A 21,626-nucleotide genomic window follows, 5' to 3' on the forward strand; every position below is an offset into this window, starting at 1 on the left:
GTTGATTTTGAAGTATCTCTGAACATTTCACTTTTGCAACCCTGTCTGATGTGTGCCTGCTTTAAAACATGCTCTGATGGCAAGAACAGCCTATTCCTGCACTCCAAATACATGGAGTCCTTCAAAGGCAATCAGTCAGCCTAGCGTAGGCCTGATCATCACATGAGCTTAGTTCTGTGCTTTACAGACCAAACATTTAGCAAAAACCTAGCTGTTGTCACCCACTATGGCAGAAGTCTTGCATCTCCTGCTATCAGCAGTCAGATTTATCCAGGTTTTTCACATCTCCCTCTGAAAATGACAGCCCTCACAGTGGGGAGTGAATTTCAGAGGCTGTCTTGCTCCGGCTACTACCTGGATTTCTCAGCTTCCCTCATTAGGACATCAAGTTGCAAACAAATTCCTAAAAAGACAAGACCAGAAAATAAGATGTTTTGGAAATAGGACAGACTTCAAAACTGTTGTCCATAGAGTAGCAGCTCATGTGTCGTGCACTATGTTGGAAGTGACATCTATGGGGGATATGTGCTCCTACATCACCCAGAAGTGAGGTATAATTGCTAAATAGCACTCACTTTTTGCCCCGAGCAAACATCAAAATACACACAGAATTAAATAGGACCAGGGACATCATCTCCTCACAAATGTGAATGGGGTAAGGGTACGATGGAGCAGTGTGCAAGAAGTAGGCCTGATGAAGTTGTTTGTCTGCACATCATTTTGGCATTGGAGAGACCCCACTGTCACACTCCTCTTTGCCATCCTCCAAATATCTTCCCCAGCAGATCAGCATCATCCTGGCAAGGCTGGCCAGCAGCCAGCTGGCTTGCCTCCATGTCCCTGTTGCTGCCAGTCATGGGGCAGCAGTGACACACAGTCAGAGGAGGAGAGGAGGTGAAAGAATGTGCCACTGCACCGGGAACAGGGAAACAGTCATCATTCTTCATTTCACTTCTTAGGAGATACAGCAAAGCTCTGTGAAAAGACCTTCAGGGTCAACAGACAGGTCCCCGAGGCTGGAAGGCCAGCAGCAGTGGTGTCATCTGCCCATCATCTCAAGGAGGCCCATGTCTCCTGCCCAAAGGCACCAGTGTAAATCTTGCCCTTATTCTTTAGTGTGACAAGGCTTTAATCGGTAACCAGCAATCTCTGGGACTTGGCAACTGCTGTGTGAGTGAGAAGCTTCCCTGTACTTTGGGATTATGGTTGTGAGCAGGAGATCCCAGGGCCAGTAGATCTCCTGGCACTCTGTTAGCAGAGAGAGTGTTTCAGAAAGGAGCTTGAATTCCATCAAGCAAATCAAGTTCGTGCCCCAGGCAGTGTGACGGTGTCTCAGGAGTGCTCACCTCCTTTACTGTTGTGGAAATGTGACTTTTCCTCTAGTGGTAGTGATAAGTCTGAAACAATTTTATCCAAGCTCTGTTATCCACTGCCTAATCACTGCGATGCCCAAGTGGTTACAGAGATACCCTTGTTACAAAAGGCAGCCAATATCTTCTATTTTTGCTAAGCCCTAGTAGGACGGAGTGTGCCTTGGCTCTCTGTATAAATGAAGTCTGCCCCTTCCCCAAATCTGCCTGCATCCTCCCAGCATTGCCAACCTCCACTCCCTCCTGCACTCCCTCACACTCCCTCTCACTCACTCTCTCACTCTCAGATGATGCAGAGTGCCAGCAAGTCCCTCAATGCTGTCATATCTGTCCTTTTTATTCATTGCAGGGTTTATTTTTAGCCTGAAACAACTGCTTCCTAAAAATGGAGTTCCTAATGACACGGGAGCTGGACATAGCTATGTAAGGTATCCAGGGCTTGGCCTGACAGCTTCTCCTGTCTGTCTCTTTGTTGTGAGCCCAGGACAGCAAAGTTTGTTGCTTGCCACCAGCCTTGCAGAGCTTGGACTGAACACTAGGAAGGCAGCAGAAAGAGAAAGTCGGTGCAGACTCCCACTGGAGCCCTTGGCCTCCTTCTCTTCCCAAACTGAGAAGGAGAGAGACTTTTGCCAGCGCTGCACTGAACTCCAAGGGTTCCCCAATGAGAGCGACTTGCTGGATCCTGGCAGGCTTTTGCTTGCTTTTCTGCTGCAAGGCAGAAGAAGGACTGAATTTCCCCACGTATGATGGGAAAGACCGAGTGATCGACCTGAACGAGAAGAACTACAAGCATGCCCTGAAGAAGTATGACATGCTTTGTCTGCTCTTCCATGAGCCCGTGAGCTCTGACAGGGTGTCCCAGAAGCAGTTCCAGATGACAGAGATGGTCCTGGAGGTAAGCACCACTGCGCGTCTCCCTGACGGGTCATTGCCACTGCATGTCTGGAGTTATGGAGACAGGCCATGGGACAGTCAAGGGCCTGGTGGAAATGGCCAAAGGTTTGAGGCTGCTTGCCTGAGTACGATTTAGACCCCGAGCTCTGTGAAGCACAGGGTAAAGCTTTTGTTGTAGTCCTCTGAGTTGTTAGCTGGGAAATAGCCTTTCTGGGTGGTGTACCAGAAAACAGGGAAAAGCAAGTAACTGTGCACACACCAGCAGCATTAATTCAGCTTAGCTGAGCTTTTTCAGATCTCAGCACAGGTCTGAGTGCAGCCTGAAATTGTTAGGTCCTTTCTCCCTCTAGTATACCCTCCTTGGATTCAAGATTCCTTCCAGTTTCCTATTCCACTCAGAGCAAATAGCCAAGTCCCATTGAACTGTGTTGCAAATGGGTGTCCCAGCTCCACATCTCAAAACTCCCTGTTGGTGCAGCATTCCCTTTTTGTTTTTCTGACACTTGGTTGCCTGCTTGGAATAAGTCTGTAGCTACTTGTTAATACAGCCGTTTGTTTCCGTGCTGGAAATAAGCATTGTTAATTCTTTGGTGAAAGAATGATTAATTAATCCTCAGTAAAATAAATCACACTAAAACTTACAAAGTAGATTCATTGCATTCTTTCTTGTAGTGTGGCTGTAATTTAGGGACTTAGAGCAGTAAACCTTGATAGTTGTTCATTTCCTCCCAGGGACTTAGAAATATTCCTTCTTAACTAAAAGACACATTTGCATGGAAAGTGAGATTTGCAGAAGAAATACATAATCTTTATTTTTCAAAGACAAAACACATTGCATCTTTTTAAGTATAGCAAATGTGATTTAGAAAATATTCTCACTGAGTGAGGGCTAGGACCTGCAAAAGTGCCAAGTTCAAGGTCTACTGACCTCCTCAACAAGGCAAGCAAGAAAGATTCAAACCTGACCAGATTTTATTCACCTGTCAGGAAACAGTTACTTGTTCCAGGTGAGTGATCAAATAACACTTGGCAAGGAAAAAATAACCTTGGAATTCCAGCTGAAAAGTTTATGGCTGGTAGTATAATTGCATTGTTGTTTAATAGGATAGCTATTTTGTGCTTGATAGATGGCAAGCATTTACTAAGTGTGTATTTATAGAAACCTGGCAGAAGCAGGTACCCGTTGTACACTGTTGGTTGTACTCCCCTGGACACCTATCCCCATGTTAGCAGTCAACCATACTGAGTGTGCAGTTGCTACAATGCAGCATGTGTTCGAGCTTTTATTTTGCAGGACTTGCTTCAGAGGGTGAATACATTAGCTTAGGACTCTGGTGGTTTGGTTTCCAATTGCTTCTCTTCCATGGAACTCTGATGTGACCTTGGGCAAGAGATTGAGGATTAGATCCGCAGCAGACCTTATGTCATTGTAGTGCTCTGGTTCACTAATGCTCAGCTACAAGCTGACCATTCTACAGACCTCAAAACTTGCACTGCTGATTCAGAATGTGTTGAAGTTCCCCATTGTCCCCTGGGCTGGGAATTGCAGCAGCAATCTTACAGTTCCCACACAGCAGAGATCTGCAGACTGGACACTCCTTCGCCACAGACACCCAAGACTTGGATTGGATCTGAGAAAGCAACAGAGAAGGTGCTGCATAGGACACAGACCACCAAGGTGCTGGTGCTCTTAATTTCTGTACTAACTTAACCACTGCAGTGAGCTAGGTTTTAACCTTCTCCGTCTGGTGACAGCACTCAAAGCTTCACCTCCCTCACCTCAAGTCATAAATGTTGTGTGGCAAGGATAGCTCTCAATCTGCCCTGCCTCTGGGAGGATGCCTATATGGAGCATCTCATGCTTACTTATTGTATTAAGGATTTACTTTCTGGAGCATCTCACATTTTTTCACCTTATTTTATTGAGGATTTGCCTGATGACTCACAACAAAGTATGCTGCTTCCACAGCCTGGAAAACACCATGTCCTTAGCCTTACTTCTATAAAATTGTACTGGTCTCCATCATAAAGAATAATGGGAACCCTTCACACGAGACCTTCAGGCAGGTGTGGAGCTAAGCAAAGATCTGAGCTAATCATCTAAGGGTTATTACTTCCTATTGCCTGATGAACACAGGTATGTGTGTACACAGGAAGAAATAGGCTTCATGGATGTTAAGTCCTGAAAACCTCCAAAGTATCCACCCCTCCTCTATCTCACATGCACCTCAGAAGAAATGCATAGTTCCAAAGACCAAAGGCTTGAACAAATATCTTAGAACAAGGAAAAAATGTGGAGAGATTCAGTAACAGGTCCCTCCAGATTTGCTAGGACAAAATTCCAGATGTGCCTAGGTAATAGATAGTATGGCATATTATCAAAGCAAGCAGAAGTCCCAGTAGCGCCTGCTGGTCCCTTCTTCACTTTAGACCCAGTCACTAGTTTAGGTCTCAGCATGTGAAAAAAGACATGGCTACAAAACATCCAAGGAGGGCAGGATGGGCCTAGACAACACTCCTACAATCCAGGAGCAAATTGTCCCTTGGCTATGGTTTCATCCAAATACATTGGTCATAGTCATCAACAAGCTTGGATTGGTTCAACTAGTAGCTAACAGGGCTTGAGCTCATGTGGCAGCACTTCCCTCTTTCAGAGTCTCTTCCCTTCCAAGTCCCTGCTCTGTTTGAAGCTTGCAATGCCTAAATTATGTCTGAGATCTCCCTGGAAAATCTGTTTGAAAATGACCAAGAGCTTGAAACTTTATTTGTGGAGGCAGCTGACAGACAAACCAGGAGAGCAGAAAGAAGAGAATAGTGAGGGTCTCATTTCCTTAGGGAAACGTGCTGAAAACCTGACAGCATAAGTGAAGTTAAGCACACAGTTAAGGTCTTGATCCATTTAGAACCACAAACATCAGGGTGAGGAGAAAGTGATATGCCAGGAAAATTCTCCTCCCCATTACAAATGCCCAGTGTGTGGAGCTGACCAGCAGAATCTCAGGAATATTCACCGGGTATCATCAGATAAAGGGATGCTGTGGTTACACTGATATTACGGGATCTTCAGCTCTCTCCACCCAGTCCTATTGGGATCTGCCACTGGATTCCCACACAGCCCAGCATGCCCTTCCAATTTGGAAAGGCAATGAAGAAGATCATCAGCTGACCTGGCAGCCCCTGCAATTTACTCTGTTGTCTTTTTGTCTTTTCCAACCAAGGCAATTCTATGGCTCTGAGTTGATGAGTATGGCTGCTTCACATCTCAGACTAAGGGGCTCTTACACTCCTTTGCTTCCCTTTCTCCCTCCACTCACCCCAACTTCTGCTGAACAGCTCCTCTAGGTTGTGAGGAAAATCCTCCACTCTAGATGATGACCCAGCAGTCTTGAGGACAGTGGTAACAGTTCCTACCCTGTGGCAATTTTTCTAAGAGCCCTGTGTGCCCTGTGAGGTGAGCACAGAGAAGGAGATCACACACAGTCAGACACAAAGCTTCACAGTGCAGATTTAAGTGCCAAGTAAGACAAAAAGCTACTTGTCCCCAAATCTCTCAACTTTAATGGAAAAAGGGTGAAAGAGGACAAGAACAAAGCAGGGAAACTTAAAATATCTGTTCTGCTACTCTTCTTCTTTGCAACTCTCCTATTTCCTCCAATCTCATATCACTGCTTAACAGACCTCTCCCTTCTCCCTCTCATCTCCAAACCCTTCCCAAATATTGGGAGAGCTTTGCTTTCCAGTGGGCCAGTCTGTCTCTAAGAATCATGTTACAAAAATAAAGAGCAGCGGGGTAAGGGATTTTTATTTTGCACATGAGAAGCTCTCTCCACCAGCAGAGGCTGTCTTAGTGCAGAGCAGGCTGCCTGCAAAGCAGACATTGCATCTCCCTCCCAGTGTCCACGTATAATCAGTACTGCTTGTGCTGTGAGAGGGAAATATAGCTTTTGAGTTCAACAGAATAAGGATTAAAGTGAGCATAAGGTCTAATTCACTTGAAAGCAAGGACTCACTTTCAAGTGCTGACACTTGTAAAGCTCCACTCACAGGCTTTCAGCTGAGAATGGAAAAATCAATTAAGATTTGTCTGGTTTTGGGGCAGTTCCACCCATCTGGTCTTCAAATCATTTTAGTGCTGATAGCTCCTGTGAGAGCTCAGAAACATGTCATATGTAGCAAAAAGGCCTTCTCTTCTGATCCAACATAGGAAAAAAGTTTGCAAATATAGGTATGTATAGACATTCATAGGAAGCAGTAGCTGAGACATTATCCCCATGTCCAAACAGAGTACAGGAGAATATAAAACCAAGAGCTTTCTTTCAGCACCCTTATCAGTTTGTTTCATAGACTCAGTTTTCAACCTTTTTCTTTGAAAATAGTATGTTCATGAGACACTAGCTCAGTATGACTTCCTTGGCTGGGTAAACATGTTATACATTGAGTGCCACAGAAACTGCCTGGTCCCTGCGACCCTACGGAGCAAATCGTCAGGGTGAGAGATGGGGCACACCTAGAGAGGTACCTGAAGAAGCCTACAGCATGAGTACCTCATAATACAAGTAATAAAACAAGTTGCCACAGCTGCTGAGGCAGTGGCTTCCACTGCAGATAAGTTAAAGCAAAAGGTTAGGAAGGAAGGGAGAGAAAGGAAAAGATGTGCACTGCTTCCTTTGGCCTCTGAGACAATGTAAGTACATCTCAGTCCATTAACAGCTCAGAGCACTGATTTCGGCAGCAGCACTAGGAAAGTTTCACTCCCTGACATGCCAATCATAAAAGAAGCTACAGAGAGCTCCCCAGTCTGTAGATGGGCACACTTACACCCAGGCACAAATGGATAATTTGGACTTTCTGTATAACTAGTGGTAGAAACAATTTCCGAGACTACTTTAATTCCTATCACCTAGTTTCCATTCCCAATACCCCTCCATCCATCTCATCACTGAGGTTGATGCCTGGCTGCCTGAGCAGCTTCTAGCATAAGACCCCCATTTCCACCACCACCTCCCTCTTGGAAAGGCATCCTTCATGTCCAGTCATGTATGGTCAGAGGGAGAGAAGTGTGCTGCTGGCTGTTCTCAGAGTAGAAAATAGCTGTCATCCCAGTGTCTAAGGGAAATTCAGCAGACAGCCTCTGTAGGTGCCATGCAAGACCTTAAAGCAGTTGGAGACTCCTTCCATGGCACACCTTTGTTCTGAAATGCCCAAGAGATGAGGAAAAGTTGTGAAAAGCCCATTCTTCAAACCTCAGTCATCCTACCACACCAATTAGGCTCCCTAGAAACATGCCAGTAGGAGTTTTCTGATGCATTCTTGATATCCAGGAGGCAGGATCACACTTCTGTCTAATAAGATGCCATTGACCTATCATAATGCACTGTAAGTGGGCATCCAAAGGACTGGCCTGAGAAATCATTCACTACTGGGCATAGAATATTGCAAGTTGGAAGGGACCCATAAGGACCGAGTCCAGCTCCAGTGTATGTGTACTGTCACCATTTGTTCTCTGCCTCAGACCTTGACACTGCCCAGGAGACTGCTGAGGGCAGATAGCATCCTATGAGGTGGAGCAGGTACCACACTGCATTAGCTCCCACTGCCCTCATTCCAGAGCTCAGTCTGTGGTGCCCTTCATTTAAATCGAGCTGATCAAAGCCTGCCTCTACCCTGCATTTAAGCCTGAGCTTCACCCATGGGGAAAAGGGAAAGGAGATACAGTCATTCTCTTTAAAGCCCCAGGAGGGAGGGGAACTATTTAAGCACAAAGCCTGAGGACAAATGGGCTATGAATAAATCAAGTTTGGAAACTAGGGAGCTCCTATCACCAGAGTCAAGGGGAGAAGAACAGCCCAGTGAGTTTAAAGGACACTGACAGAGATTGAGCAACCTGGTCCAAATTCTGATGACCAAAGATGTCTTTTCGAGGCCTCTGTCCCTAAACATCAGTCACCCAGGCAAGGAATGAGTGGCCCAGGAAAGAAGTGACTTAGCAAGGTCCGAATTATCTTGTTTTACTTAATCCTCTGCACACTGGGATTTACCTACTTATAGAAAGAAAACCTTGCCCGAGGAAATAGAACAAGCAGTAGCCTCATGCGCGGTTCCCCGCTGCGCTGGCCCCTGAGCACTGCTGATGGGGCTCATTCCTGCACACGCTCTGGCGCAGCTCCGGTGCAGGCCAGCTGCACGACATGATACCTTCTCTTTCTGGGAACTTGCTCCTGCCCTGGCAGCCGACAGACTGAGCAGAGCTCTGACACCTCAAAGCCTGCGTAAGGAGACACTTGTTCTGAGCGTTTCCCTTGGGGCTGGTTGCTCACTGCTCCTTGGCTGAGTCCTCCTTCACCCCAAGGAACCTACTGCTCCCCCAGGGTCCCATACCGGTATGGATTCATGGCAGGAGCACCCAGATCCTCCTGTGGCACTCCAGGGTTTCAGAGGCATTGGCTCAGACCCACTGGGTCAGAAAACTGAGAAGTTTCCTTGGAGCTGGAAGCGTAAAAACACCTCAGGGTCTTGAGGAGGAGAAGGGGCTGTTGTGCACTGAGCTCACTTCCTTCCTCCAGCACCCACTTGAAAGCAGCTGGCTGCTGCTCCACATAGGTTTTGCTGTGGCATCCAGCCTTCACTTTCAAGCAAAGCTAGTTATAGCCTCACTTTTGTAGAGGAAAGCTCCCAGAGTCCTCCTCCTGCCTCTGGTTCAGCAGAGTGGGGTTCAACAGAGAAGGTTCCACAGAGCAGCCCCAGGCACCAATCCACCTGCAGAGCTGAGGTCAGCACATGCACATTCGCAGCCCCAGACTGTCCTCAGTGTGCAAGCTGCTCGGCTGAATCGGCAAAACACCTGTGAAGCAATGCCAGCAGGCACCAGCCAACAGCAGCAGCAAGTGGTCCCTGCCCCATGGACGCTCACAGCCACCAGCATCATCTCCAGCTATCTCAGGGGCTTTAACTTACAGCTGACTAAAATTAGAGATGCCCGGGTGTGGATAAAAATACAGCCCTAGCTATGTGAAACCTTTAGGTAGGTGGCCAAAGAGCACATCATATGCCTGGCTAGGCTGAGCAGCCGAGTAGCTCTTAAAGGGCCGCAGCACCATTCTTGGAGCACTACCTGTGAAAGGACCTCCCTCAGTGACCTTTGGGTGTTCTGTATTTGGGGGCTTGGCTTTTCACCAGGAGAGCAGCAACACCCTAAGAGGGCAGCTCCAGTGGTGGAAAAGGGCAGCAAGATGGGCCATGCTTTCTCTCTCCCGGCTCTGCTGCCAGGCCCTGTTGCAGCAGCTACTCAGCAGGCTCCTGCCCCTTCTCTGTGGCCATCACAATGCTTCAGGAGCTGTCATTCACCAGCCTGAGTTACCAGAGATCCAATACTTTTCTGATCGGTACCGTGAGAGGATGCTGCATGGCACAAAACAGCATTAAGGAGAGCGATACCCCTCTGCTCTACTACAGATTGTTCAAAGAATGGAGAAGCCAACCACAGTGTAAAGGTATGAGTTCTGCAGAAGCTTTCAAAGCCTTTGGGGAAATACTCTAGTTTCTTGCCATATCTTCCTGTTGTTTCTGAAAATAAAAATAAGTTTTAAGACATTAAGTCATTCTCATCTTCACATCAGCATGTTCTGACCATCACCATGCTCTGCAGCTTTAAAGAGCAGAGCAACAGAAAAGTGGAAAGAAAGGTGACTTCCCATATAATCTCCCATTGCTCTTCTCTTAGTGTTGCTTCAGTTTTGCTCTTCTACCACTGACTGCTGGGAAACAGCAATTTCCCTGTGCATAGCAGAAGTACTCCCAAAGGCTATCAGAGACCCAGGTGTGCCCAGCACCCTGCCTCCCAGCCTGGGCAGCTGGGGAATGCCAGCCGTGCTGCTGGGGGGATCTTGACAGTGAAGTGAGAAGAAAATCCAGGCCAGAAACTCATAATGGCTCTCCACGATGAAAGACTGACTGTGCTGGGATACCTGTCTCATTCATCTCCACCTGTAACCCTCTCTACTGCATTTGTTCTGCCATTTGATGGCAAGATTGACACCAAATGTAAGGTTCAGAAGAATCACCACTGTCTGCAGCTGAAGCAGGTTTGCTGTCAAACAACCTATCACCTTTACAAGGGTGATGCTTCTGCTGCTGCTTGTAGCGTAGGATTTCAGAAGGATCCTATGAGTCTCCTTAAAGCTTCCCATCACCACACCTCAGTTCAGATAGTTATGGTAGTAGGAAGCTGAGATGCTCTAGCAAGGAGCTGTTTCCTTCCACCACCATTATTCAGATTGCTAGCACCTGCTGACACCACCCAAAATCATAGAATCACAGAATTACGGAATGGCTTAGGTTGGAAGGGATGTTAATGATCATCTAGTTCCAACCCCTGATGAGACGGTGCTTTCTCACTCATAGGTCATAGAACTGTAGAATGGTCTTCAGGCTTCATTTGGAGCTGGCACTTCTCATCACTCTCACAGGGCCATGCACATGCCTATTCTCAAATGAGAATAGGGCTGTTACCTGAGGAAAACTCACAACTCCTGTTCCTGAGAATGCACAGGACTCAACTTGTGACCCCATGGCTATAAAGAGTGCACTGCAAAGGCTTCGTGCTTACGAGATAAAGGTTGCAAAATGTGCATGGCATACAACCTTACAAGCCCCTGCTGTCTTTGCTTGTGCTCTAAGCCCTGCCTGCCCTGAACCTCTTCATGTACCTCAGGGACTGCATGACCAGCTAAGCCCAGTTCTTCCGGGGCAGTTTCTCCCTCGCATCTCCCCATGCAGCTGTTGAAGCTAAATTACTCACTATAGAAGCTGACACAAAGGCAGGGGCTCTGGCTGGATGAGACTTTAAGCAATATGAATTTAAGGGGAGAAGAAGGAGTAGGAGCTGTGTTCTTACATTACAGCCGCCTCTGTTCCGAAGTTCTGAGCCAAAAGGATTGTCAAGATCAGAAACATTATCTGCATTTAAATCCCACTAGCATTATGGAATCAGAAAATACTGTAAGGGGATATACAAATGCTTGATACTGCAATGAGCTGGGGGCAACCAGCCAAGCTGCGTGCCTCTGGCATCCTCTATATGTTGCTGCCTGATGGGGTTCAAATGTGGATATGGGAATGCATGCACACCTGGGTACTGCTCAGACCCACCTGCCCCACTGGGAAGCAGCAAGCAGGAGTAACATCCAACCCCACAGAGCTGGCATTTGAAAATGTGACTGTAGGCACAGGCAGCCTGCAAAGGTCCCCTACCTTCCAGCAGTGCCAATGGAAAGAGCTGTACTGAGTTTCATGTTGCAGAAAGATTTTCCCAGTGAGGACTGAAGAGCTCTGTGGCTTGGCATGGGCTGTACTGCTCCCTCCTTATCTCATTATCCTGAAAGCTCCAACAAAGGAGAAAGGCTGCCAGCAGAGCAGTTCCGTCATTTGCACATGTACACAAACACACTCTCCTCTGTACACACACTATCTACATACACTCCCATCTATTCACATTCATCTTCTCCTGAGGTGAGTCTCTTCAGAGAGACATCTCACATGCCTGTAGGAGAGATTGTGCAGTCTCCCTCTGAGAGGTCTCCAAAAGTCACCTGGATGTGGGCCTGGCACCCTGCTCTGGCTGTCCCTGCTGAGAGCCGATGGACTCAGAGGGTCCTGCCAACCTCAGCCATGCTGTGATTCTGGGTTTTTTTGCCTCCCAAGCCCTAATGAAGTGCATGTTCCCACAGTCTTCCACAAAGAAGCTTCCATCCCATCCCTAATTTTCTAGACACATCTACTCTTTTCCAGCAAGCTCCCATGCTCACACTCTCAACCCTGAAGAGCTATCTTGCATAATCTGCCATGTTCACATATGCTACTCCTGATCTAAGCCTCCACTTTTACAAACATCTCTCACTCCTGCTTGTGCCCAACCACTTGTCTGCAGCAGGTGTCACAGCCTCAGATGATGAAGGCACATTGCTGAGCTTCTTCAAACACCCCCAAGAAACTCTAACCATCTCCTGCACACACTAGTCAAGAGCTATAGGGCTCAAACTGCCTGGGCTGTATCTGGCACTTGACTAACAGATGTAAGTAAGTAGCCTATAAGGCTGCAGCTAGAGGAAGTGTATTTACATGACTCGACAGTCTCAGCACAGCCAGAGCCTCAAACTTTGAAGAGCCTGTTGCTGGTCTACACAACTGCTTCAGTGCAGGGAGTCACACGTCCCCTAAAGCTTCTGATTCCCAGAGACTCCATCCCTTTTCCCAATAAAGGCACCTCCACACAAGAAGTGACCATCTTCTCCTATCATGTTGGACATCAGCTGATCTAACAAGGCCCAGGTGAGGGGATACCAGACTGATCATAGAATCATAGAATCGTAGAATCACCAAGGTTGGAAAAGACCTAAAAGATCATCCAGTCCAACTGTTCACCTATTACCAATAGCTCCCACAAAGCCATGTCCCTCAACACAACATCCAGTGATCAGACCAATGCTCTGATGCTTTATCCATAGATGTGTGAATATAGACCATTGCTCTACTGGATTCAGGCAGTGTCCTCTGTAAGCAAGAGCCCTGACTTGCAGCCTCCCTTTTATTTCCAATTATCGGTAGAGAGTGAGAGAAGATTAGCAAATCAACACAATTCCTTTACAACATGCAGCACCTCCTAAAGACAGCAGGCCAGGTAGCTGTGGGGGGTTAAGGTAATCGGGTGTTCCTGTTCCTTGATGACATTGTGAAATGGAGGGTATGCACTGCTGTAGGTACCATCCTTTGGAAAAAGAAGCTGAGATGCTGTGATGGTGGAGAATGTCTTTCTAGGGGAGCTCTGGGACATGCATTTGGTGGCAGGGAGAAGATAACCCTGTCCTTCAAATAAGTGTCACCGCTCTTAGCCTAAGTAAAGTCTCTGAGCCCATATCTTCAGGGTGCCTGCTGTTTTCCCCCAGGATTTTGAGACTTTTCCTCCATGATCCCTGCAATTGCCGGCCATCTGCAGGTGGGGACTATTTATAGCGGGGAGCCAAGGGGACGCATGGCCACGGACACAGCGGCGCTGGGTGACATTCAAACCGGCTTTGAGGTTGAGGGGGTGCTGAAATGGGCCCTGGAGGAGGGCACTACCATAAATCAGCTCGCCATCTCTCTGGCTGCAGCCTTTCTGCTGCACCCTCCAGTGAGTGGAGGTGGCCGTGCCCTAATAGGGACATCCCAGAGGCCTCCAACTCTCATTCCCTATCCCTAAATTCAGTAGGGTTTTGTGGATGGGAATGGGGCAGCAGCTGAGATGGGGCATGCTCCCTGTGGCAGGGTGCACTGGAGGGACAGCAAGGAGGCTGTCGGCATCAGAGGCATCTGTGAGCAGGAAAAGAGGGAGGAGGAGGGGGTGTTACAGCTGCTCGGGGGTCTTGAGATGGTGTTACCACTCCAGAGAGTGCCTGTGGATGAGGACGCTGCCCGCCTGCTTCCCAGGGCCGCCACATGTCCACGGCGCCCGGGAGGAATTTGCAGGGTCCCCACCACAGGGCACTTGCAGCGCGTCTCTCCTTTCCACAGATATCTATTTTCACAAATCAGGCAGGAATTTGATATCACCAAGAGGCCCCTTCATCAAAAATGGTGGGGATGGGCAGCAGTTTCCAAAGCTGCAAGGTGACAAATACGAGTGTGGCTGGGATTAGCCTTGTTTCCTGAGGAAACAGGGCAGAAAGGAGGACCCAGAGATGGGGAGCTGGCCGAAGTCAGGACAGGAGATGGGACTTAAGGCACTTAAGAGCAGAAGAGACTGATTTGGGTGTTAGCTTGACCATGTTGTCTTATTGCTGCACTGTTACCCTCTGACTGGCCCACAGTTCAATACAAGCTGGGGCATTAAGCATCACTGGATTTGGATTTCCTTCCAGAGGGACAACAAGACAAGCAATAAACGATTGATATAGGGAGATACATGGAGAGCCCAGGACAGAAAGGAGACACAGTGATGGCCAGGAGCACGTGGTGGTGTAGCACTGCTGTTTTCACAGAGCCAGGGTGCTTTTGCTACTGCATCATATATAAGCAGTGATACTTCTGCCACCTTCAATTTTCCAGCCACTGCTACCTAGCACCAAGCACTCCCAGAATTAAAACATCCTCAGTACCTGTATGTCACAGTCCCCTGTAGGAGACCATAGATGCATGAGGAAGGAGAGAGCTTTTGGTCTGCCAGAGGGTGTAAGTCTTCCTCCCAGCTGTTCCCACTACTTCGGTGTCACCAATGTGGCTGGGAACTCTCTCCTGATGCCCAAGTGTCAAAGCGCAGTTGGCAGCACGTGGTATCACCAGCAAACCCAGCGCTGTGACACAGTGGGAAGAAATCCAACCCTTATGACCTCCAGACAGCCTTATCTCAGCAAAGAGGCAACATGTGATGTGTGCCACCCATTGATGCTGCCTGGGAGCAAAATATGGGTCATCTGTGCTTCCTGTGCCATCCTGACAGGGCACAATGTCCTCCAGCATTCCTGCTGCTCATGCTGGACTCTGGTTTTCCCCACAGCTGGCAGCTCAGGTCCTGGAGCCTAGGAGCATCGGCTTTGGGATGGTGGATTCCAAGAAGGATGCCAAACTCGCCAAAAAGCTAGGTAAGTCCCATGTTTGCTAAGTTAAGTCCCATGTTTGTTATCTCTAGAACAGTTTGGATACCATGGTGTGAAAACTCCATGCTCTTCCTGCACAGAGACAGCTCTGATACAGTGATGCAGAACCAACATCTATGGAGGCAACACGTGTCCCCCAGATGCCATCTGTTTCCTGGAAGGGTGATCCCCAGCCACTAATAGGAACTGCAGCCTTGCAATGGCAACCAAGTGCCATCTGTTTCCTGAGTTGCTCCCCAGATATAAGAGGAGTCCTCCATCCTCCTGTTTCCACCCCTCGAAACAGCTGCCCTCTAGTAGCTACGTAGTATTTTTTCATATTTCATCTCACAAAGAATATGGAAATACTATGGCATGCAAATACAATGGTACTTAAATACCACACTAGGCTTAAGGCCAGAGACTTATTATGCCTTGTATACTGGACTGTAATTTTCTTTCCTAAATTAGAGGCTAAGAGTGACAGTGCATATGAAAATAAAGCAGAGAGCTTCTGCTTCTCCAGAAAGCAATACACAACCCTGTCATCATGCACTGCAGAGCTCAGAGCCCCTCATCTTGTAGCTTTCACCAAGATGGTGTGGCATTCAGTCCTCAGCTCAGTCATGTGCCAGCCTGCCTTCTGCACCATCTCCAACAAATGCTTCTAACTTTTACCAAAGCAAGCTAAGCATATTAGAGTTTAAAATTTGCTTTGGCTTCTTGCTCATTTTTTACATTCACAGAGTTAATGTAACTCTGACTCAGGAGATCATTAGGATTGTTTCTAACTTGACCAACCAAGTCAACAGGCAACTGCATTTCCCCAGGAGGTGTTGCTAGAATAACCAGCAAGATGCTTCAATGTAAAAAGAGAGATGCTTTTACTGATCACATGATATTTCCTGTCTCCTTCTTTCAGGCTTGGTTGAGGAGGGAAGTCTCTATGTCTTTAAGGAGGAACGGTTGATTGAATTTGACGGGGAACTGGCCACGGATGTCTTGGTGGAATTCCTCTTGGATGTAAGATAAGTTCAGACAAAGCCTCTCAGAGAAGACCTTGCACTCACTTTGCAAAAAAAACCAGGTTATCTCTATTTGAAACTCCATCCCTGTTTGCTGCACACCAGCATGCAAATGATGTTGTTTGCCAACTTCCCAAATACTTGACTGACCACAAGTTCCCAGAAAAAGCCAGGACCTTTATATGTCACCAACCACTTATGTCTTAAATATATTTTTCTCTCTTTCCTATTTATGGAATATTTGGTTGCTCAACCAGGGAGCAAGCAACAATCGCACATAAATTCCAACTAAAGCAGGGCTTTTTTGGCAGCCTGGTAGTGATGGAGTCCTCATTTATGTTGGCTTGAACCCTAACAACACAACAGCAGGAGGGAGTTGTGCACAGTGGAGCATTACTGGTAAGGGGTGCAGCATAAGTCACCTCACGAGGCTTCATTTGCCATGCTTTGTGATGCACCATTGATAAAACAAGTTCTGCAAAGAAAGTAGGAGAGTAAGGATTTCTGTTTGTATGTTTTCCACTCAAGGAAAAACACATAGAAAAGCCTGGAAATAAAAGCAAACACATCAGTGGTACCTGGACAGCCTGATCTCAAACAAACCCTGTATTTCTCTACTCCTCTACAGGTTATGCAGTGGCATGCCTGCATTTGTTTTCCTAGTGAAGCCGCACCCAATTTACACCAGTATTGCTTGGCATATCAAAACAAAACAGAACAAATAAATAAATCAGACCAAATCCTTCCCCCAGCAGTGTCTGGTTAAGAAACAAAGTTTGGACTAAAACTAGGATAAACTAGAAGATTTGTCTTCCAACTTTTTCGTCAGAACTCTGATACGTCTGGGGACAAAGAACAGATTTAACCCACCATGCATGTGTAGATCAGCCAGTAAATTTCACTTCTAGACTTCCCACTGCTCCAAAAAATTGTTTGGTCACACTCTAGCATGTTCCTTTTAAATATTTTTCCAAAATATCTTTATAATGATCTCTTCTAGCAAGCTACACTTAAAAACAGGTATATCCCTCATTCACAGAAGAACATAGTTCTCATATTGCAGTCCTTTCAACCATTCTACCATCTTCACAGCCTCTCCAAAGCCAGCTGCAATTACTACACTTTATCTCCCATCACAGCATCTATTTGGGTCACCCATACCTCTCTCAGTATCCCTCTGAATGCTTCAGCCTGTGCAATGAACCTATTAAGTGCTCCTTCTGAAGGTGACCCACATGTCTCAGTTAGTTTCTCACAGAGAGGCAGAGAGCACCAAACAAGGTTTCCAGCAGCAGATAAATTGGGTGACCTCTTTCTCCCCACTTAAGCAGCTAGTGACACAGTCTGGCAGTTACAGGTTGGTGCAGCAAATTGTTGTGTTATCAAATGCATTTGTCATGGCAGTTGCTAGAAGACCCTGTTGAAATCATAAACAGCAAGCTGGAGCTTCAAGCCTTTGACCAAATTGATGACGAAATCAAACTGATCGGCTACTTCAAAGGAGAAGACTCTGAACGTAAGATGAATATGTTCCTTGTGGGGCTTGGAGCCTTGGTGGGGGTGCTGGGGATTATACCTTCCTGTTCATTAACATTAAGGAGACAAGAGGTTGCAGTGCAATAGTCACTGGAGGATGAGGTAGGGTTGCAAATGAGCTTCTGCTTTTGCTGTGCATAAGCCCATTTCTACACCAACAGCAGTCACCCTTGGACTTGCTTCACAGGGCTGCTGATTTTAGCCCCTACTTAATGTAGCATTTTGGGATTTGTAGTGGGGCTGCACAAAGTGTATTCTGTTCACTCTACGTGAAATGGTTCTTGTTTGTAAATCCTGAAGGTGTGTATGAAACATAGTAATGTCATCTGCTCTATTTTGTAATAATTTATATTTGCTCATTCCTGGTGCCTCCTGTACTGATCAGAATGAGACCAGCTGTCTATGAAATCTTTCCTTCATTCCCCTTTTCTCCTTACAGATTACAAGGCATTTGAAGAGGCTGCTGAACACTTCCAACCATACATCAAATTCTTTGCCACATTTGACAAAGGGGTAAGCATCCACACACCTCATCATGGGAGATGACAGACTCCTTTCTGCACAGCTTAAAGCCTTTCCACTGCAAAGGTGTGGGCTTTGAAGCAAGAAATTGAGAGCAGGCTTTCCCTAAAACTCTGAGCGTGAGGGTTAGAGTGGCCACAAGCATCCTATTCCAGGTAACTTTTTGTGCAAGAGGGTTGAACCAGATGACATCAGAGGCCCCTTCTAGCTCAACCATGCTGTAATTTTGTGAACTACCGGTCAACAGTGCTTCCACCTTCCTTCAGCTCTGCATCTGCCCCTGGCCCTCCTAGACCACAAGCTGTCACTTGCACATTCACAGTGGGCATGTCATTGCAAAGATAGATCAAGGCTGGTATGCGTAAGTGAGGACTGGGAGTCTTTTGCTCTGTTGTAGCTCATCTCCTCCTTTGCTATTTGAGGCTGTTACATCTCAAATGGACAAGATAGGTGTACTCTGGCTTCAGGCTCCTCGTGTGCAACAGCTAGACAGAAATGAACTGGAATGGAATGGAATAAATGAGAGCTGTTCAAATAGGGGTCATTAAGACATACAAATCAGCAGAGGCATATTGTGCAAGAAGATGCCATGTTTATCACAAAGCCTTGCTCTGTCTGTAATTTCCAAATCCACAACTTATACAGCATTTTCCAGAAGCTCAGGATGTTCCTGGATTTGGTATCTGGCTCTAGCTTCTCATTTTGAGCATTCCTGTAACTTGTAGTATTTGTGTCTGCTTTTGCATTGGCTCTGTTCCAAGATTAAAAGCCATTTCTGCAGTGGGGAGTCAGATTTGGATCTGGATTTGAGAACCAGCTCCATTAGGCTTGCAGGACAAGGACCCTAGCCTTGCTCTCCCATAGTGCTTGATACTGGCAGTGCAGAAAGCATCAGTGCTTTTTTTTTTTTTTTGCAAGGAAATATTCATTCATATTTTGCTGGCCACACTAAGAGTGCACTTTGAGGGATTGAAAATTGCTTGGCCTCAACTCTTCCACCAGCAAAGGCTCTGGATTCCCAGGAGACACCTCAGGCTCACTCACCTGTGACCATTTGAACTCCCACAGGTTGCTAAGAAACTGGGTCTGAAGATGAACGAGGTGGACTTCTATGAACCATTCATGGATGATCCTGTTCACATCCCCGATAAACCTTACACAGAAGAGGAGCTGGTTGAATTTGTGAAGGAGCACAAAAGGTATGTAGCAGTCAGGACTCTCCTGGCCATGATAAGAGGGCAAAGGTGCTCTGAAAGTAATTCCTCCTATTTATTTCTGTGGAAAATATGACAGATGCAAAGATCACAATAACACTGTCTGATAGAGCAAATTCTCAGCCACAAAGCACTAATTTCAACATAGTCGCCATGATTACTAATTCATTTTCACCAGTGAAACAAGAACCTACATGCCACTCTCACTGAAATCTGTGCTAGTGGAAGTGACCCACTGTTTCACAGCTGCTATGATGATGTTGTTGCCCATGCAGTTCATCTTTCATTGGCCTCAAAAAGATGGAAGTCAGAAGGTGCCAAATCTGAACTATACAGTAGGTATGGTAGGACAGTCCAGCCAAGACTGGCAGTCTGCTCCGTGGTCTTCAGACTGGTATGTGGCCTGGCATTATCGTGTTGCAAGAGAAAAGCTGTATTCTTCTCTAGCCTGAATTTGAAAGTTCGAGCCTTCATCTTAGTCAGTGTCACAATGTAGTGGTCAGAGTTGATGCTTTGTCTGGGTTCTAGGAAATCTGGCAGGATCACCTCTTTTCTGTTCCAAAAGACAGTACACATTACTTCATTCACTGAGAGGTGTATCTTGAATTTTTCTTTGATGGGGAATTCACATGTCGCCACTCCATGGACTGTCATTTTGATTCTGGCTTATAGTGTTGACACCACATCTTGTCACTGGTAAAGATACAATCCAGGAAACTGTAATCTTCAGCCTTGTATTGGTTAAACAGGTCCTGTCAACTTTGCATACAGTGTACTTTCTGTTCCAGTGTGAGAATCTGTGAGACCCATCTGGCACTGCAATATTCCAATGTTGTCGCCATCGTTTCTAATGCACTGAAGCTGATATTCAGTTCCATACATAGTTCTGTAGCTGTAATCTGCTGATTCATGTGGATGAGCTGATCAAGACACTCTTCATTTCATGGTATGACAGCTGTACATGGCCATCCGAAACATGGCTTGTCTTTCACATTGCCATTGCTGCTGATGAAATGCTCCACCTACTGCCTCACTGTGCTGACATCCCCTGTTTGGTGTCCACAAATGTTCTACTAGTGTCAATGAATGTAATTGAGTGCCATTTTTTTTCTGCATGGAGGAATTAAATGACACACTTTTTGCTTCATATGCTATTCCATATCAGACCCCATTCTGTTAGACCGCTCCTCTGCTGCCATCTGTCACATGGCAAAGATTCAACCTCTACTGTCATAGCACTGACATCTGCTTCTGATGTCATGGGCCAAAATAATAAAATAGGAGGCAGTACTTTCAGAGCAGCCTTTGTATAAAGGGCATAACTTCCTATGAGGTGCTCTATTAAGTACTGCACTGCCAGACAGTCTTAGGAAGGGACTGTTCTGTCCTGATATATCTCTGAGCTGGTGTGGCCTCAATTAGAGAGGTTTTGTGTGCCATAACATAGGAGGAACATAAAATTGTTACAGAGTAACCAAAGGAGGGCTACAAAGATAGGGAAGGGTCTGGAGGCAGGGTGTATGAGCAGCAGATGAGGTCCCGTGGTTTGCTTGCTCTAGAGCAGAGGAGGCTGAAGGAAGGCCTCATGGCGGCCTGCAGCACTGAGCTCTGCTTGCTGGTGACAGAGACAGCAATCAAGGGAATGGCATGGAGTTGTGTCGGGAAAGGTCAGGTTGGGGGTTAAGAAAAGGTTCTTCACCAGAAGATGGTGAAGGCTGCCCAGGGCAGTGGGCACAGCCCCGAGCTGCCAGAGTTCAAGACTCTCAGAGTAGACTAGAGGGAATGGCATCAAGTTGTACCAAGGAAGGTTTGGGTTGGATATTATGAAAAATGTCTTCTCAGAAAGAGTGGTGAGGCATTGGCACAGGCTGCACAGGGAGGTGGTTGAGTCACTGTCCTTGGAGGTGTTCAAGAAATGTTTAGATGTGGTACTAAGGGACATGGTTTAGTGGGCAATGTAGAATCATAGAACCACCAATATACTACATCAATGATTCCCTCATCCACCAGGTGGGTAACTCCATCATAGAAGGAGACCACGTTGGTCAATATTGATGGAAGGTGGACGGTTGGACTAGATGATCTTGGAGATCTTTTCCAACCATGGCGATTCTATGATTCTATGACCGTTTGGACATAGGCTTTCAATTTTGGGTAGTGCAGTGTGAAGCCAGGAGTTGGATTCAGTGATCCTTGGGGATCATTATAGAATATCCTTCTAACTCAGGATATTCTATAATTCTTCTACTTTTGCATCCTTAAAAATAAATACAGCACATGACAGTCACACAGGCTATCCATTGTTTGTGCAAGCTGCATTTCACAACAGACATCTAAGGGACTTGAAAGGGGCTGAAGAAAAGCAGAGCAGATGTTGCTAGAGCACCACAAACAGGGAGATTTGCGTTCGTGCACACACAGAGTTTAGAGACAGGGGATGCTGAATGCAAGTCTTGC

General features: G+C 46.6%; 1 protein-coding gene across 1 annotated transcript in view; it reads left to right on the forward strand.

Annotated features, from left to right (window-relative positions):
• The first annotated feature begins 1,830 nt into the window (after nucleotides 1-1,830).
• The window catches only part of CASQ2 (calsequestrin 2), a 31,152-nt gene continuing 11,356 nt past the window's right edge, over nucleotides 1,831-21,626 (forward strand). The window contains exons 1-6 of the mRNA XM_003202719.4: nucleotides 1,831-2,265; nucleotides 14,794-14,878; nucleotides 15,795-15,895; nucleotides 17,302-17,413; nucleotides 17,873-17,946; nucleotides 19,024-19,154. Coding sequence (XP_003202767.1) covers nucleotides 2,032-2,265; nucleotides 14,794-14,878; nucleotides 15,795-15,895; nucleotides 17,302-17,413; nucleotides 17,873-17,946; nucleotides 19,024-19,154 — 737 coding nt within the window. The 5' untranslated portion in view covers nucleotides 1,831-2,031. The remainder of the gene's footprint in view (nucleotides 2,266-14,793; nucleotides 14,879-15,794; nucleotides 15,896-17,301; nucleotides 17,414-17,872; nucleotides 17,947-19,023; nucleotides 19,155-21,626) is intronic.

Source organism: Meleagris gallopavo, chromosome 1 (assembly GCF_000146605.3).
Source record: "Meleagris gallopavo isolate NT-WF06-2002-E0010 breed Aviagen turkey brand Nicholas breeding stock chromosome 1, Turkey_5.1, whole genome shotgun sequence".
Classification (NCBI taxonomy): Eukaryota; Metazoa; Chordata; class Aves; order Galliformes; family Phasianidae; genus Meleagris; species Meleagris gallopavo.